Source organism: Narcine bancroftii, chromosome 14 (genome assembly GCF_036971445.1).
Source record: "Narcine bancroftii isolate sNarBan1 chromosome 14, sNarBan1.hap1, whole genome shotgun sequence".
Lineage (NCBI taxonomy): Eukaryota > Metazoa > Chordata > Chondrichthyes > Torpediniformes > Narcinidae > Narcine > Narcine bancroftii.
Genome location: NC_091482.1, coordinates 10,403,909 through 10,417,712, shown reverse-complemented (window position 1 = coordinate 10,417,712; position 13,804 = coordinate 10,403,909). Strand labels below are relative to the sequence as shown.

The 13,804-nt window shown below is 39.9% G+C and overlaps 1 protein-coding gene across 5 annotated transcripts in view; it reads left to right on the top strand.

The window, feature by feature from the left end:
• The window catches only part of vps53 (VPS53 subunit of GARP complex), a 300,014-nt gene that overhangs the window by 246,857 nt on the left and 39,353 nt on the right, over positions 1-13,804 (top strand). For all 5 annotated transcript variants that reach the window (XM_069912009.1, XM_069912007.1, XM_069912008.1 and 2 more), the window contains one exon: positions 1,776-1,845. In XM_069912009.1, the coding sequence (XP_069768110.1) occupies positions 1,776-1,845 (70 nt within the window). The remainder of the gene's footprint in view (positions 1-1,775; positions 1,846-13,804) is intronic.

Genomic DNA, 13,804 nt, shown 5'->3' with positions numbered 1-13,804 from the left:
CTGGATGGACTCGCACATTATTTATTAATGAATATTTATGTTCTGTATTGCACACAGTTTGTTTAAATTTCTTTCTTTTGTATATGTATCTTTTCTTGAGTGCACTTTTCGCACTACTGTTAAGTAGAAATTCTGCCTGGCCCGCGGGAAAAAGAATCTCAGGGTTGTATGTGATGTTATGTATGCACTCTTGACAATAAATCTAAACTTTGAAAGGGCCCTCAGTAATTCTTTGTGCCCTATTTCAGTAATACTCACAGAAAATGTCATCAATAAAAGGAAAAAAAAGATTGTAGAGATCCTCTTGGCCATTTTTATGATCCTCTGTATTGATTTCTGATCCAAAGCTTTGCAGCTACCATGCCATGCAATGACGCACCTAGAGAGGACACTCTCAATTTTGCTCCTGTGAAATATTGTCAAGCACTCTGGATTGTTTATGGGAAGGCAGCCATCAAATCTGTTTCTTGACCTTGGATCTCTTCTGTCATGCAGTGTAGAAATAATGCTTCTGACATTGAGTTCCACTAACCTCATGCAAATGGTGACACGTTGGTTAGCAAAATGGCTTTACAATGATTGGGACTGTGGTTCCAATCCTGCGCTATCTGTAAGGAGTTTGTACTTTCTTCCCCCCCACGACTCCATGGGTTTTCTCCAGGGGCTCCAGTCTCCTCCTACTGTTTGAAACATATGGAGTTGTGGGTTAATTAGGCGTACGTTCGGCGGCCTGGGCTCATGGGCCAAAATGGCCTCTTACCGTGCTGTATGTCTCAATTAAAATTGGTTTCTGCCCGATTTACTATTTCACCTTCCAGCACCTTTTAAGCAACTAATGAGATTCTTTGTTCTCATTTGCTTCATAGTAGCATTCTCAACCTCGAGTCCACCATCCATTGATGGACAGTGGGTTCATTAAAAGTGAAGGCCAATACTACTGTTGTACAGTAAAAGCCAGAAATCCACACCACCTGAGAATCTGGACTTTTTGAAATCTCTCAAACTTTTTAAATTTAATGGGCTCTTGCTTGCGTAAGCGCCACAGGTGCACAGCGGCAGCAAGTGACCACGCTTTTTTGTCAAGTGTTGACTTTTTTTTTAAACTGCTCGTTTTGCTAAATAAAGCATGCTCTATTTGCTAATTAATAAACTATCAACATTTTACCTGTTCATCTCTCCTCTGTTCCTCCTTAAATTTGAATTTTAAAAGTACTGCCTGAGAATCTGGAAAAACCAAAAATCCGGACCTAACTCAAACCCAGAGCAGTCAGACTTCTACTGTAATGAACAATTAGCACGTCAAACGAGGTTGTAAATTTGATGTAAAAAAAACCAAAAATTCTCGAAAGATTTGCCCACAAAATGCAAAACAAACATGGGAAGGGCCTCAAACTTGCCTATGCACCCTGGCACCTTCCACTCAGGTATTCTATGGATTTGTTACAGATGGTTGATGGTAAGTAAAAGTCGGTGGCTTAGACCCACTGATCCTGAATATTGCTGATTATGGATCTTGATTCTTAATTTTGAGGATACCGATTCTGATTCAGAATTCTTTATTTTGGCCATTGGAGTGTTCAGTGACAGTTGTGTGTGACTGAGGGGGCTGTGGTTCTGAACCTCTATTTATTTTTCTCCATGGCCCAATGCAGTGTTCTTCCAAAACAGTGCAGTGTTATCAAGGAGTCAGCTCTTTCCAATAGTGAAGTATGCATTTTATCCTTGCTGTACCTTTTGGCTTCAGAAGGTAATCCTTAATTTTCTTGTTTGCACAGCTCCTTCATTCCAAAGTTCATCAACCACCTTTTCAAGTGCAAGCCAATCAGTATGGTCGGAGCGGAGCAGGTAAGCCAATCTGTGTGACGGTAGCTGAGCAGTAAACCAATCTGTACGGTGGTAGCTGAGCAGTAAGCCAATTGATGTGATAGCAGCAGAGAAGTTAGTCAATGGGTGTGGTGGTACCAGTGCATCTCTGGACCACGGTGGGAGCAGAGCAGATAAATCAGTCAATATGGTGGGATCAGAGCAGGTAAAAACTCGTGAAGATTTTTTAAAATGCAGATGATGAAAATGTGAAATAAAAAGTGAAGAGAATGCTTGATTCAGAGCAGGAAAATGTGTTCTAGGGCACTTGGACTTTTCAGTTGGCCTACCTCAGTAAGATGGGTCACAGATGATAGAGTTCAGGAACTTGCTTTGCTATTGTATATATTAGAAACTGGGATACGCCTGGGCTGCACTTTATTTCAAATGATCCATTCTAACTGAAAGGGAGAGAAGATGTATTTTAATTTCATCAGTCTTGTTTGGATTCAAATCTGGATCCGGTAGGTAAAACTACTTTGCCAAAGTAATGAAAAATGTAAAAATACGAAAGTGCCAACGTTGGTCATATGTCTTTACCTCCAATGTACGCTGTGTGACTTGCTGAGTTCCTCCAGCAATTTTGTGCTTTTATTACAATCACAGCAGCTGCGCTTTTGTGTTTCTGCCAAAGTAATGATGTTGGTTTACTAAGTGAATGTTAATAGGGATTGTTCTTCAGTCCACTCAGCCAAAAGCAAACTACTTTAATTTTATGGATCGTGTTCAATATATAAGCATAACCATGCATAGATGTACAGAAAATGAGAATCTACAGTGCTTTGTTGAAATACAGTTTGTGACCATTCCATCTTGTGAATCTCAGAGTGAAAAAGAGAACCAACTAAACTATTGTTTCCATTCCAGTGTGTTCTGGACAGATCATGTCGCTGGCCTCTTCTTTTCTAGCTGTTCTTTGCAACATTCCATTTAAGAAAACAATAAATATTAGTTTTATTTCTGCCTATTAGTTCAGGACCACCTGTTTCCCTCCACGTGCTTGTAGCTTCAGATTCGGACCACGGAGGGAGATGGAAGCCTGTGGACACAGATGGATGTGAAAGAGCGCATTCAAAGGAAGTTTAAGCCATCTCAATGAAGACCATTGTCTCTGCTAATTATCATCTGAGCTCTGGAATGCATATTTGTTTTTAAGAGAGTGAATAGTTGCGTAAGGCTCCGCGGATGTGACACGTTGAACAAATCCAATCGGGCCGAAATGGCTAAATATCTGCCATGATGTGTTTCACCAAAAATGGCTTCCTATGGCCTATAGATACAGCTGTTTAGTCCATTATAGACAGCACTGCCTACTTGTTGATTACTCTGTACATAACAGCAACATCCTTTGTATGGAGAGTGTGGTAGAGAATAGATTTTCATCCTCTCAGCTGCTGACTTCAGCTACAGTTGTTTAAGGACAGCTACTTGCATTATTTTAGTGGAGAATTCTGAATACAGTGTTACAATCCTGTTGATTTAATTTCAAGAGCCATTGATACATGAGCCTTGAATTCACACTGGTATAAAGTTCATCTTCTTATAAATCGCAGGAAACGGGTGAATGACCTGCTCTGATTTTCTATACCTCAATAATGAAATGAATGTTAATGAAATCTTGGGAGTTCATACTTTTAAAAAACCTAACCCTGATGGTGGAGAGTTTTATATGATAGTTGATGTGTTTTCTTTTTAAATATTTTTATTAATTTAATTTGTAAAAAAAACATGCATGTACAAAACAATAATGGAGTACACAATGTTAATGACAATGACAGATTTGATAACTCATCAAGCTATAAAGCACATATAGACCATAATTCAAAATTATAACAAAAAGAGAAAAAAAAGATTTTTCCACGAACAGCGTGATTCTCAATCTTATTCCCTAACCCAAGCTGTATGACTAAAGAATATAATATGCTTTGTACATACAATAAAAAGGCAAATATAACAATTTTCAAAAATATTATGTCTAGGGATTAAGAAAGTAATTCAGGAACGGTCCCCACAACATTTGAAACTTTATATTTAAATTATTAATTGAATAACATACCTTAACTAAATTTAAACAGACATGATGTCCCTGAGCCATTGAGCATGAGTGGGGGGGGGCAACATCCTTCCATCTGGACAATATTGCACATCCAGCCGAAAGATAGAATACGACATTGAATTGGAGTTAGAGGAATATCATCTTCTCCAATTGGACCAAAAAAGAGCAACCCGAGAATTAGGTTCCAAATTTTCTTCAAGAATTAAAGATAGAGTTTGAAATACCTCCCTCCAGTATTTTTCAAATCAAGGACATGTCCAAACATATGAATTAAAACAGCCTCTTCTCTCTTAAAGGCTTTACATCTGAATAGATACGAGATCATTTAACTTTAGACATAAGCAATGACGGGCACATAAGGATATAGTATGAACCAACTTAAAAATTAGATCCCAAACTTTGTGAGATAATGTAAGACTTAAATGCTGTTCCCAAGCATTTTTAACTAGAAGGGCGTGCCTCAAACCCAACGGTTTCCTCTCATCGTTCAAAACATTCCAGGGGTTGTAGGTTGATTGGGTATAAATTTGGCAACACAAACTCATGGACCAAAATGGCCTGTTACCATGCTGAAATTAAGTTTAAAATTTAAATTTGTCCAGATGCATCATAGTTTGTTATGGGAACTTGTCTGCCCAAGACTGCAAGAAACTGAAGAGGACTGCGAACGCAATTCCAACTATCACACAAACCATCCTTTTGTCCATTGGGCCCATCTATACCTCCCACTGTCTTGCGGAAGCAGCCAGCATATTTAAAGGACCCAATCCACACCTTGTGTCAGTCAGAAAATGCATGAGCTATAAAAGATGAACCTCTGGATTCAGGAACAGGTTTTTTACCTACTGTGATCAGACTCTTAAATGGGCCTTTCACTGTATCTTGATATACAATGCTCTTAGACCACAGTGTCTTCACTCAACCTGTCTGCAATGATTGTGCAAAAGATGACATGCGTTTTGAGAGATCAGCTACTGCAAATTAAGTACCCTTCTTTGTGAACAGGCTGGCCAACATAACACATCACAGGGGCTAAATAATTTGTGTGTGGCTGTCACTCCAAATCAAGTGGGAACCTGTCAGGGGTAGCTTTTTCTCTGAATGGCAAACCGTTCTGATCTTGAAACAGTGGTGCAATATCAGGAAGGAATAATCATTCTGTGCCTTAAATGAAAAAGTGGGCCTCCACCAACCTGGCAGATTCTAACAGATCACACCACTTGAATTCTCAAACATGCAAAACAATTAAAGAAGACCCGTTCATCTAACAATGCTGACTCTAGGACCTGCGCATGCATGGAAAGTTTGTATGTGATTTTCAATATGGCCAGAATCTACAAAGGCCACCGTACGTGGAAAGTGGCTGAATCGTCAAGTGGCCGCAAAATAAATATCTGTCTGGGTAATCAACCCTGCCCACCACCCCCAGAGACGGAGGACATCAAAGAGTATCTTTCACAATTAAGTAAAGCTATCAATCACGGGAGGGTTAAAAGATGCAAGGGTAGTTTCCCACAACCTGTTTCGAGCCAACCTCCAGCTTTGATCTCAAACCTCTTTCCTTGAAGTAATTTTTAGCAGTCGGTTGAAGAACCACAAGGTGAATACCTTGGCTGCAAAGCAAGCAAACAAAATGACATGTTAACATTTGCCAGATTCAATAAGTGGATTGCTCTGCAGAGATTTTATCAGGATGTATTTATGAGGTACTAACTTGAATATTATTATATTTAAAAAGAATGAATACCAAATCTTAGAAATCAAAACACTGAAGGGACTTGAATCGTCATTCAGTGGTGAGTTCTTCAACATGACTTACTTCTCCATGTCACAATTCCTGCAACTTTTGTACTTCTGCTTTCCAATATATTTCATTTTTCATTGATTTTTATGCTGCATGTTTCAAATAAAATAAATTGCACAGCTATTGGGAAGAGGTACTCTGCTCTCAGGTAGAGCCAGTACAAATTTGATGGGAAGAATGAGCTCCTTGACTGCTGTAACCACTCTGTGAATCTGCAAAACTTATGGTAAAAACACTTTTCATTCTAGTTACCGCTCAACATTTAAAAAAACATTTCTAACCTTTTAGGGTTCCCAAGGTTATGCCCTTTGTAATTATTGGAAATCTGTTGCTTCATAACCTTGCACAGTTTTACGAAACATTCTCTTAAAAAGAAACTTAATTTCTCCACTCCAAATCATAAAAACAATTTTAAAATCTTTATTTTGCAAATTTAATGCATTTTAGAAGTTGTAGCACAGCACCTTGCAGTTGAAAAGTGGACCTTGGGCTCACAGAGTCTGTTTGGAAAAGGCTGCCTGAGAGAAAAAAAGTGCAAAACCTGTGGTGAAAAGTTAGAAATAACTTGGTTGTATGTGTTAAATGGTAGCACACATCGAGCAGAGCCACACTGGACACTACATGGGAAAGTTAAAAGGGACTGACTCAGAAGACATAGTAAGGATACAGAGCAATGAAGGTGGTTCTCTGCCTTGGAACCCCTGTATGCTTTTTGAGTTTGAAAAAGATTATATGTTTTATTTGATTGCATTATTTCCAACAGTGACAACTTTATTGTATCTTTTGCGTAGATTTCAACTGTGACTTAAGGTAAATCTGTTTACCTTGCACAGATGTTGTATAATCTGCTTAAGGTTTTCTTCTTTTATCTCAAGGTATTTGTCTATATTTTGTGAATTCACAACTGTATATCAAGTCAAATTAATTGTCGCCTGATTGCATAAGTACAACCCGATGAAACAGTGTTCTCCGATCCGCGGTGCAGAGACGCAACCAGATATAACACACATTCAGGCAAACAATACATATAACCATATAATCATTTACGGAGCGGAAACAGGCCATGTTGGCCTTTCGAGTCCGCACCGGTTCACTGATTTTGTGCGCCCTCTTCAGGCATTGGTCCCGGTAGATCTTCATGCACGATCAGTATTCATATATACAAATAAATAAATACTGTTCCTTGGATGGTTAGTGTGAGCTATTCCTTTGGTCGTTCAGCATTCTCACGGCCCGTGGGAAGAAACCGTTCCCCAGCCTGGTGGTGCTGGCGTCTGATATCCTGTATCTCTTTCCAGCTGAAAGATGCTGTGGGCAGATTAGAAGGGGTCCGCAATGATTTTGTGCGTCCTTATCAGAAAATTATCCTGGTAAAATCACGCCGATGGAGGGGAGGGAGACTCCAGTGATCCTCTCTGCTATACACTAAAGCTAGAATATTTACTTATAAAATCCTGTGAGCTGCACTTGTATTCAATATTTAAATTCCTGCACCTAAGGATATCCATCTCAGCATTTATGATCTGCTACTTTCCACTTCAAAATATACTTTTTCCACACTCATCCAATTTAAACTGCAGTTTCCTTCTACTGATCTTTATTATTTTCACCGATCTCCTCTGCTTTTCCTTACAGTTCGACATGCTCCTAATTTAGTATTGTCAGAAAATTCTAAGATAATTTCTCTTGACTTTTGTTCTGATTATTTGTTGAAATGAAAAGATCTAAGCAAAGGTATCAAAAAAATTTAAGATAAATTGCCTAAGATTTTCACCCTATCCAGTAAATTCAAATGAGTTGCTTCAGTTTGGCCAACCATTGTGCAATGTATCCCATGTGATATTAATGTGAAGTAAAACCAAAGTCTGCAGATACTGTGATTGAAGTAAATTGCAATTCTCCAATTCTCTGACACTTCCCCTGTGGCCAAGGAGGATGCAAAGATCATCGCTAAAGCCCCAGCCATCTCTTTCCTCCCTTCCCACACCAACCTGTGGTATATCTCATCTGGCCTCAGGGACTTATCAATGTTTTTGAGAAGATCCAGCACTTCCTATTTCTTGATCTCAGCATGGTCCAGTACACAAGCTTGTTCTATTCTGAACAAGGCCCTTTTCTCTGGTGAATACTGAAGCAAAGTATTCATTTAGGACTTACTTCCCCCAACCTCCTTCGCCTCCAGGCACACCATGATTTGTGCTCCTCCCCTTGATCCTCCTCTCCTCCCCCACCATTTTGTTCAAGCACCTTCCTCAAGCTCAACACACTGGTTCTGTATCTTTATCTTTGCTATTGTTCGACCTCCTGAGATTCTCCAGCGTTGTGCTTTTACCAATATCAATGTGAAGCATGCCTTTGACTAATCTGTCAACGTGCAATGTTTGGCCTCACTGAAAATGAAAATCTGTCCTTTTCAATTCAGGTAATAGTGGGAAGGTTGTGGGTTGAATCCCACTCTAGTGTTAAACCAGATTCTTATTTCCCAAGCAGTATCCAGATCCAGATGTACCTCACTGTTAAGAGGTCCATCTTTCCATTGAATTATTACATACAACCTTTCTGCCCTCTAACAAAATATCCCTCGAAGGGAAGTAGAGAGGTTCTTCCTGGCGAACAATTACCCAATGTTTAAAACTCGATAGTCATTATTTTTCAGGGATCTTTTTCTCCACAGATTGGCTGTCAGCTTTCCTGACTTAATTAACTCCATTAATGGTAAGGTGTTTTGTCAAAGGCTCATTTTTTTCTTCTTCTTTGTGTAAGTTTCACTTTCGGGATAAATACACTGGTTGAATAAATGTGCAGCTTCCAGCTGAGCTTTTAAAGGCCATTTGAACCTTGTACTTTCCATGAAGAGGGGGAAAGTATGTTTCATCTTTCTGCTATAAAATTAAATTAAATGTTTCATACACTCCTATAATCTTAAAGTGACCATGATAATTGTTCTCTTCTTGTCAGAAGATTTGATATTGAATATTTAGTTTTATGGAGTAACGATGGATGAATGAACAAAACTGTAAACAATTTTTTTAAATGTCAGTTAGTTTTTTTTAATTCTTTGGGAGTAAAAGAAGTTCAGATGAGGTTTTGAGGTTTTCCTCCTTGGGAAAGGGAGGGAGAGTTTGTGGGAAGACGCTTACTCAGCAAAGTGCAGAACAAAGAGCGGTAGGCTGCCTTCACTGACATGGACCGGGAAATGCGGCAGCGTAGACCTGGAGTTCTACCAAATTCCCAAGGGGTGGGAGGGCTCTTCAAATGTTCGTGCAGGACTGTGCCCATCCATCCCGTACCATTTATTATCTGCCCTTGATCATGTCTGCATCTAGTATCTTGGTGCACCTTTTCTGAGGGAACGGAAAGGTTATCATATAATTTTAGATTTTCAGTGTACATATATGACATCACATACAACCCTGAGATTCCTTTTTTCTGCAGGCCCAGCAGAATGACCACTAATTGGTAGTGCATGTCCATGTAAAGAAAGAACTGTAAACAGATAACAAATGAAAACAAACTGTGCAATACAGAGAGAACAAAAGTACACAAGTAAGAGTCCTTAAATGAGTCCCTGATTGAGTTTGTGGTTGAGGAGTTTGATGATGGAGGGGTAGCAGCTGTTCCTGAACCTGGTGGTGTGAGTCTTGTGGCACCGAGACCTCTTTCCTGATGGCAGCAGCGAGAACAGAGCGTGTGCTGGGAGTTGAGGGTCTCTGATGACTGCTGTTGTCCTCCAACACAGGGTTCCCTGTAGATGTACTCAATAGTGGGGAGGGTTTTGCCTGTGATGTCCTGGGTTGTGGTCCACTACGTTTTGGAGGGCCTTACGCTCAGGTGTATTGGTGTTTCCATACCAGACCGTGATGCAGCTGGTCAGCACACTTTCTACCACACCTCTATAGAAATTTGCCAGGGTTTCTGGTGTCGTAACAAATCTCCATAAGCTCCTGAGGAAGTAGAGGCGCTGACGTGCTTTCTTCACAATGCCATTGGTATGTTGGGTCCAGGAAAGATCCTCTGAGATAGTGACTCCCAAGAATCTAAATTTGCTCACCCTCTCCACCTCTGATTCCCCCAGTGATCACTGGATTGTACACCTCTGGCTTTCCTTTCCTGAAGTCAACAATCAGCTCCTTAGTTTTGGTGACATTGAGTGCAAGGTTGTTGTTGGTGCGCCATCCAGCCAAGTTTTCATTCTCTATCCTGTATACTGACAAATCCCATCCTTTATACAAGCCACTACAGTGGTATATCAGCAAATGTGTAGATGGTGGTATTGTCATACTGAGCTACGTAGTCATAGGTGTAAATAAAGTGAGTAGAGTAGGGGGCTAAGAACACTGCCTTGTGGGTGCTCCACAGGAGTGAGGAGTGTTTGACAGCTCTTGGCCTTTACTCATTGGAATTTATGAGAATGAGGGGGATCTTATTGAAACATTTTGAATATTGAAAGGCATGGACAGAGTAGATGCAGGAAGATCATTTCTCCATGGTGGGAGAGACTTGGACAAGAGGGCACAACTTCAGGATTGAAGGGTGTCTGCTTAGAACTGAGATTCAGAGGAATTTCTTTAGCCAGAGGGTGGTAAGTCATTGAGTGTATTTAAGGCAGAGATTGATGTGTTCTTGGTTAGCCAGGTCATGGAAGAAAACTGGGCAGTGCGAAAATGGATCAGCTTGTGATAAAATAGTGGGGCAGACTCAAATAGTTGAATAGCCTATTTCTTCTTTTATGTCTTCTGATCTTATAGTCTCACCTAGGGTCAGTCACTTCTGTGGATAACAGGAGGTTTCCTTCTCTGAAAGATCTTGGTAAATCCAAAGGATATATGATGGAGGAAATCTTCTAATTTCACGATCACCATTAATTTTTAATTATTTGAAATTAAATTCCTCAGGTGCCTTGGTGCATTCAAACTCATGGGTCTTGATTAATAGTTTATGCATTGCATAACTATTCCTGTAACTTAACCACTAACCAGTCCTGAAGTCATTAACCTGAATTGTTAACCCCATCTCTCACTGCAGATGCTTCCTGACCAGGTGAGCATCTTTAGCATTTTCAGTTTCATTTCAGAGATCTTGACCACTATACGATGTTAATCTCACACGATACTTTAACTTCATCACTATGCTGTGTTACCTTTCTTCAGCACCCAATTTAAGTAGGTTTTTTTTCCACCATATCATTTCGGGCGGCCTGGTTAGCGAGGCAGTTAGCTACTACTGCGCCAGTGACCCGGGTTCGAACCAGGCACTGTCAGTACATTCTCCCCGTGTCTGGGTGAGTTTCCACTGGGCACTCAGGTTCCCTCCCACCCTTCAAAAACGTACAGGCCAATTGGTGTATTCGGGGCCGCAGGCTTGTCTGGGCTGGAAGGGCCTTTTACCGTACTGTATATCGTATTATATGGCGAGCTCTCCACTGGCCACCGTGACAGAGGTGCACCAAAGAAAAGGTACAAGGACTGCCTAAAGAAATCTCTTGGTGCCTGCCACATTGACCACCGCCAGTGGGCTGATAACGCCTCAAACCGTGCATCTTGGCGCCTCACAGTTTGGCGGGCAGCAGCCTCCTTTGAAGAAGACCGCAGAGCCCACCTCACTGACAAAAGGCAAAGGAGGAAAAACCCAACACCCAACCCCAACCAACCAATTTTCCCTTGCAACCGCTGCAATCGTGTCTGCCTGTCCCGCATCGGACTGGTCAGCCACAAACGAGCCTGCAGCTGACGTGGACTTTTTACCCCCTCCATAAATCTTCGTCCGCGAAGCCAAGCCAAAGGATATCTAAAAAAAAATAATTTGCAGAATATTAAAGAAATGTTCGTCATATGGTTTAGATAGGGATAGAGATGAAAAGAAATATAAAAGAAACACACGCTAGGTCAGCTGTATTAAAGCTAATGGAGCTTGATAAATGACCAGTTGCTTTCACGGAGTCCATGCACTTGGCATTGGTGAGCGGAGCCGTATCAGTCTCTACTTTTTGAGCCACTTTCTTAGCAACATTAATGTTAATGCTTTTCTTTGAGTTACAGATACAAATAGGCACATTTGCATTGAATAACTAATCCCAGAGTAAGATAAATGGTTCGGTTCCCACTGAAGATTTAATGCTCTTAAATAAGACGTATGCAATTTACCAAAATACACCACACTGATTTAATGGCATAAGAATGGAGATAATGAAAAGAATGTACACTAAGCTAGCACGGGTATTTCAGTGCCACAAAGTATTGGAATTTCAAATATGTGTCAGTAACTTGTTTACCAAAGATTACAGTCAATTAAGGTAGGAGAGGTATGCTCAATAGCACCTACCCATTTACTGACATTTTTTAATGTTGTGTCCAGAAAAAAATTAAGGTTCTTTGTGTGTGGAACCTATAAAATATCAAGTGCCCAGCAGCCCGAGGCAAATATTGTCTGGCAGACTGCAGGATCTGTTGGTGTCACATTTATTTGGTATCAACTTCTCGGCCAACTAATACCAGTTGACCTGCATAGGAATGTACTAGCTCCACAATTTTATACCCTCATGACCAGACTCTGTCGACTGAGCAGTCTGCATACTAGCATTCCTTCTGCTGTTGACACAAGTCTGTGAATTTAACTTTTCTTCTTTTTGTTTCTTCCATGGGCTGCGCTTAGTTTGGTGCCCTGGAAAGATGCTGGGGGTCTACAACTGAATTGAATTCAGCCCCAGGTTACCACCCAGTCCGAACCAGTTACTTTTCCTGGACGTTGTTCCTGGGTTGTTTACCACGAACCTACACTATGTTGTAACATCGAAGGTCACCTGAGTCTTAAGGGAGATAACATCTAATGTGTTTTCTTCCCTCCAGTCAGGATACTTCTACCTACAGCATAATAACAGCTTGATTTTCCAATTGAAATTTATAGAGGGGGCAATATGACATTTTCAAATAATGCATAAAGTGTTGTCATATTGCTGTTGTCCAAGGATTTGGCAATTTTGATGCTAAAAATAGAAGCCAAAGAAAACTTGGATCATTTTAATGTGCAATCAAATTGTGAGAGCCAAAAAATCTAGTTGCCTAATTGAACTTTATATATACAGTATATCTGTTTACAATAAATAAAAGATTTTGTGCTAAACGATGGCAAGATGGATTATAATGTCAGAACAAATAGATGCTTATTATGTGATTATGGGGACTCATTTAGCTCCCCCTATTGTGGGAAGAGAACTCTGCAGGTCAATCCGGTCGTGGATTTTGAATCCCTGCATCAAGAAGCTGAGTGGTGGTTGGTGTAGCTGCCTGCACAACTAAAATTTGCATGGTCGCAAATGATTTCTGCTTTGCAGAATCAAGATTTAAATTGCTGCCAAATTTTTCTCACCGCATTTAAAATAAATAGCACAATTATAAATTGAATTTTCACTTGAGAGAAATATGATGATGAATCTGGGATGTTATCTCAAAGTTATGCTGAGTGATCCAAAAACATGTACCAGTTTTATTAGAGAAAAAAATGTTAACAGGTGAAGTGATCCAGATCTTAAAAGTATTAGGAAATTTGGATAATGTTAAAGTAAGTTGGTTGTTTTGAAAAGAAGCTGCAGAAATAGTTAGAAAAAATAACGAGCCACAAATGAAACCGGGATTCAGTTTTTTTTTTCTATGTTAGATGTAATAATCATCCGAAACATCAGTGTGATTCTGATTAATTTAAACATTAATGATCTCTACCATGCTAATGTGGCTACTGCAGAATAAAACTGGTATGGTGTAAAGTGATTAAATTTTAATATTATTACTTAATTAGTTTGGTCTTTATTTTCTGAGGACTTTCTTAGTATTTATTTATCTATTTTTGAGGCAAATGTGTAATAAGGAAAAATCAGGGATGTGGGAAGAGCAGCCCAAATGGCCTTTCCATATTAGATGGTTTTCTAAAATACATACCAGCTTCATGTTGAATAAAATGTTGGACATAAGTAGGTTTGGCACGTATAAAATGCAGCAAGTGTGTCACCCACTGTGACTGAAATTCAGTAAGGCACAGAGGGTGGAACAGGAGCCAGCAAAACTCGACGTACGTCCAAACATATTCTC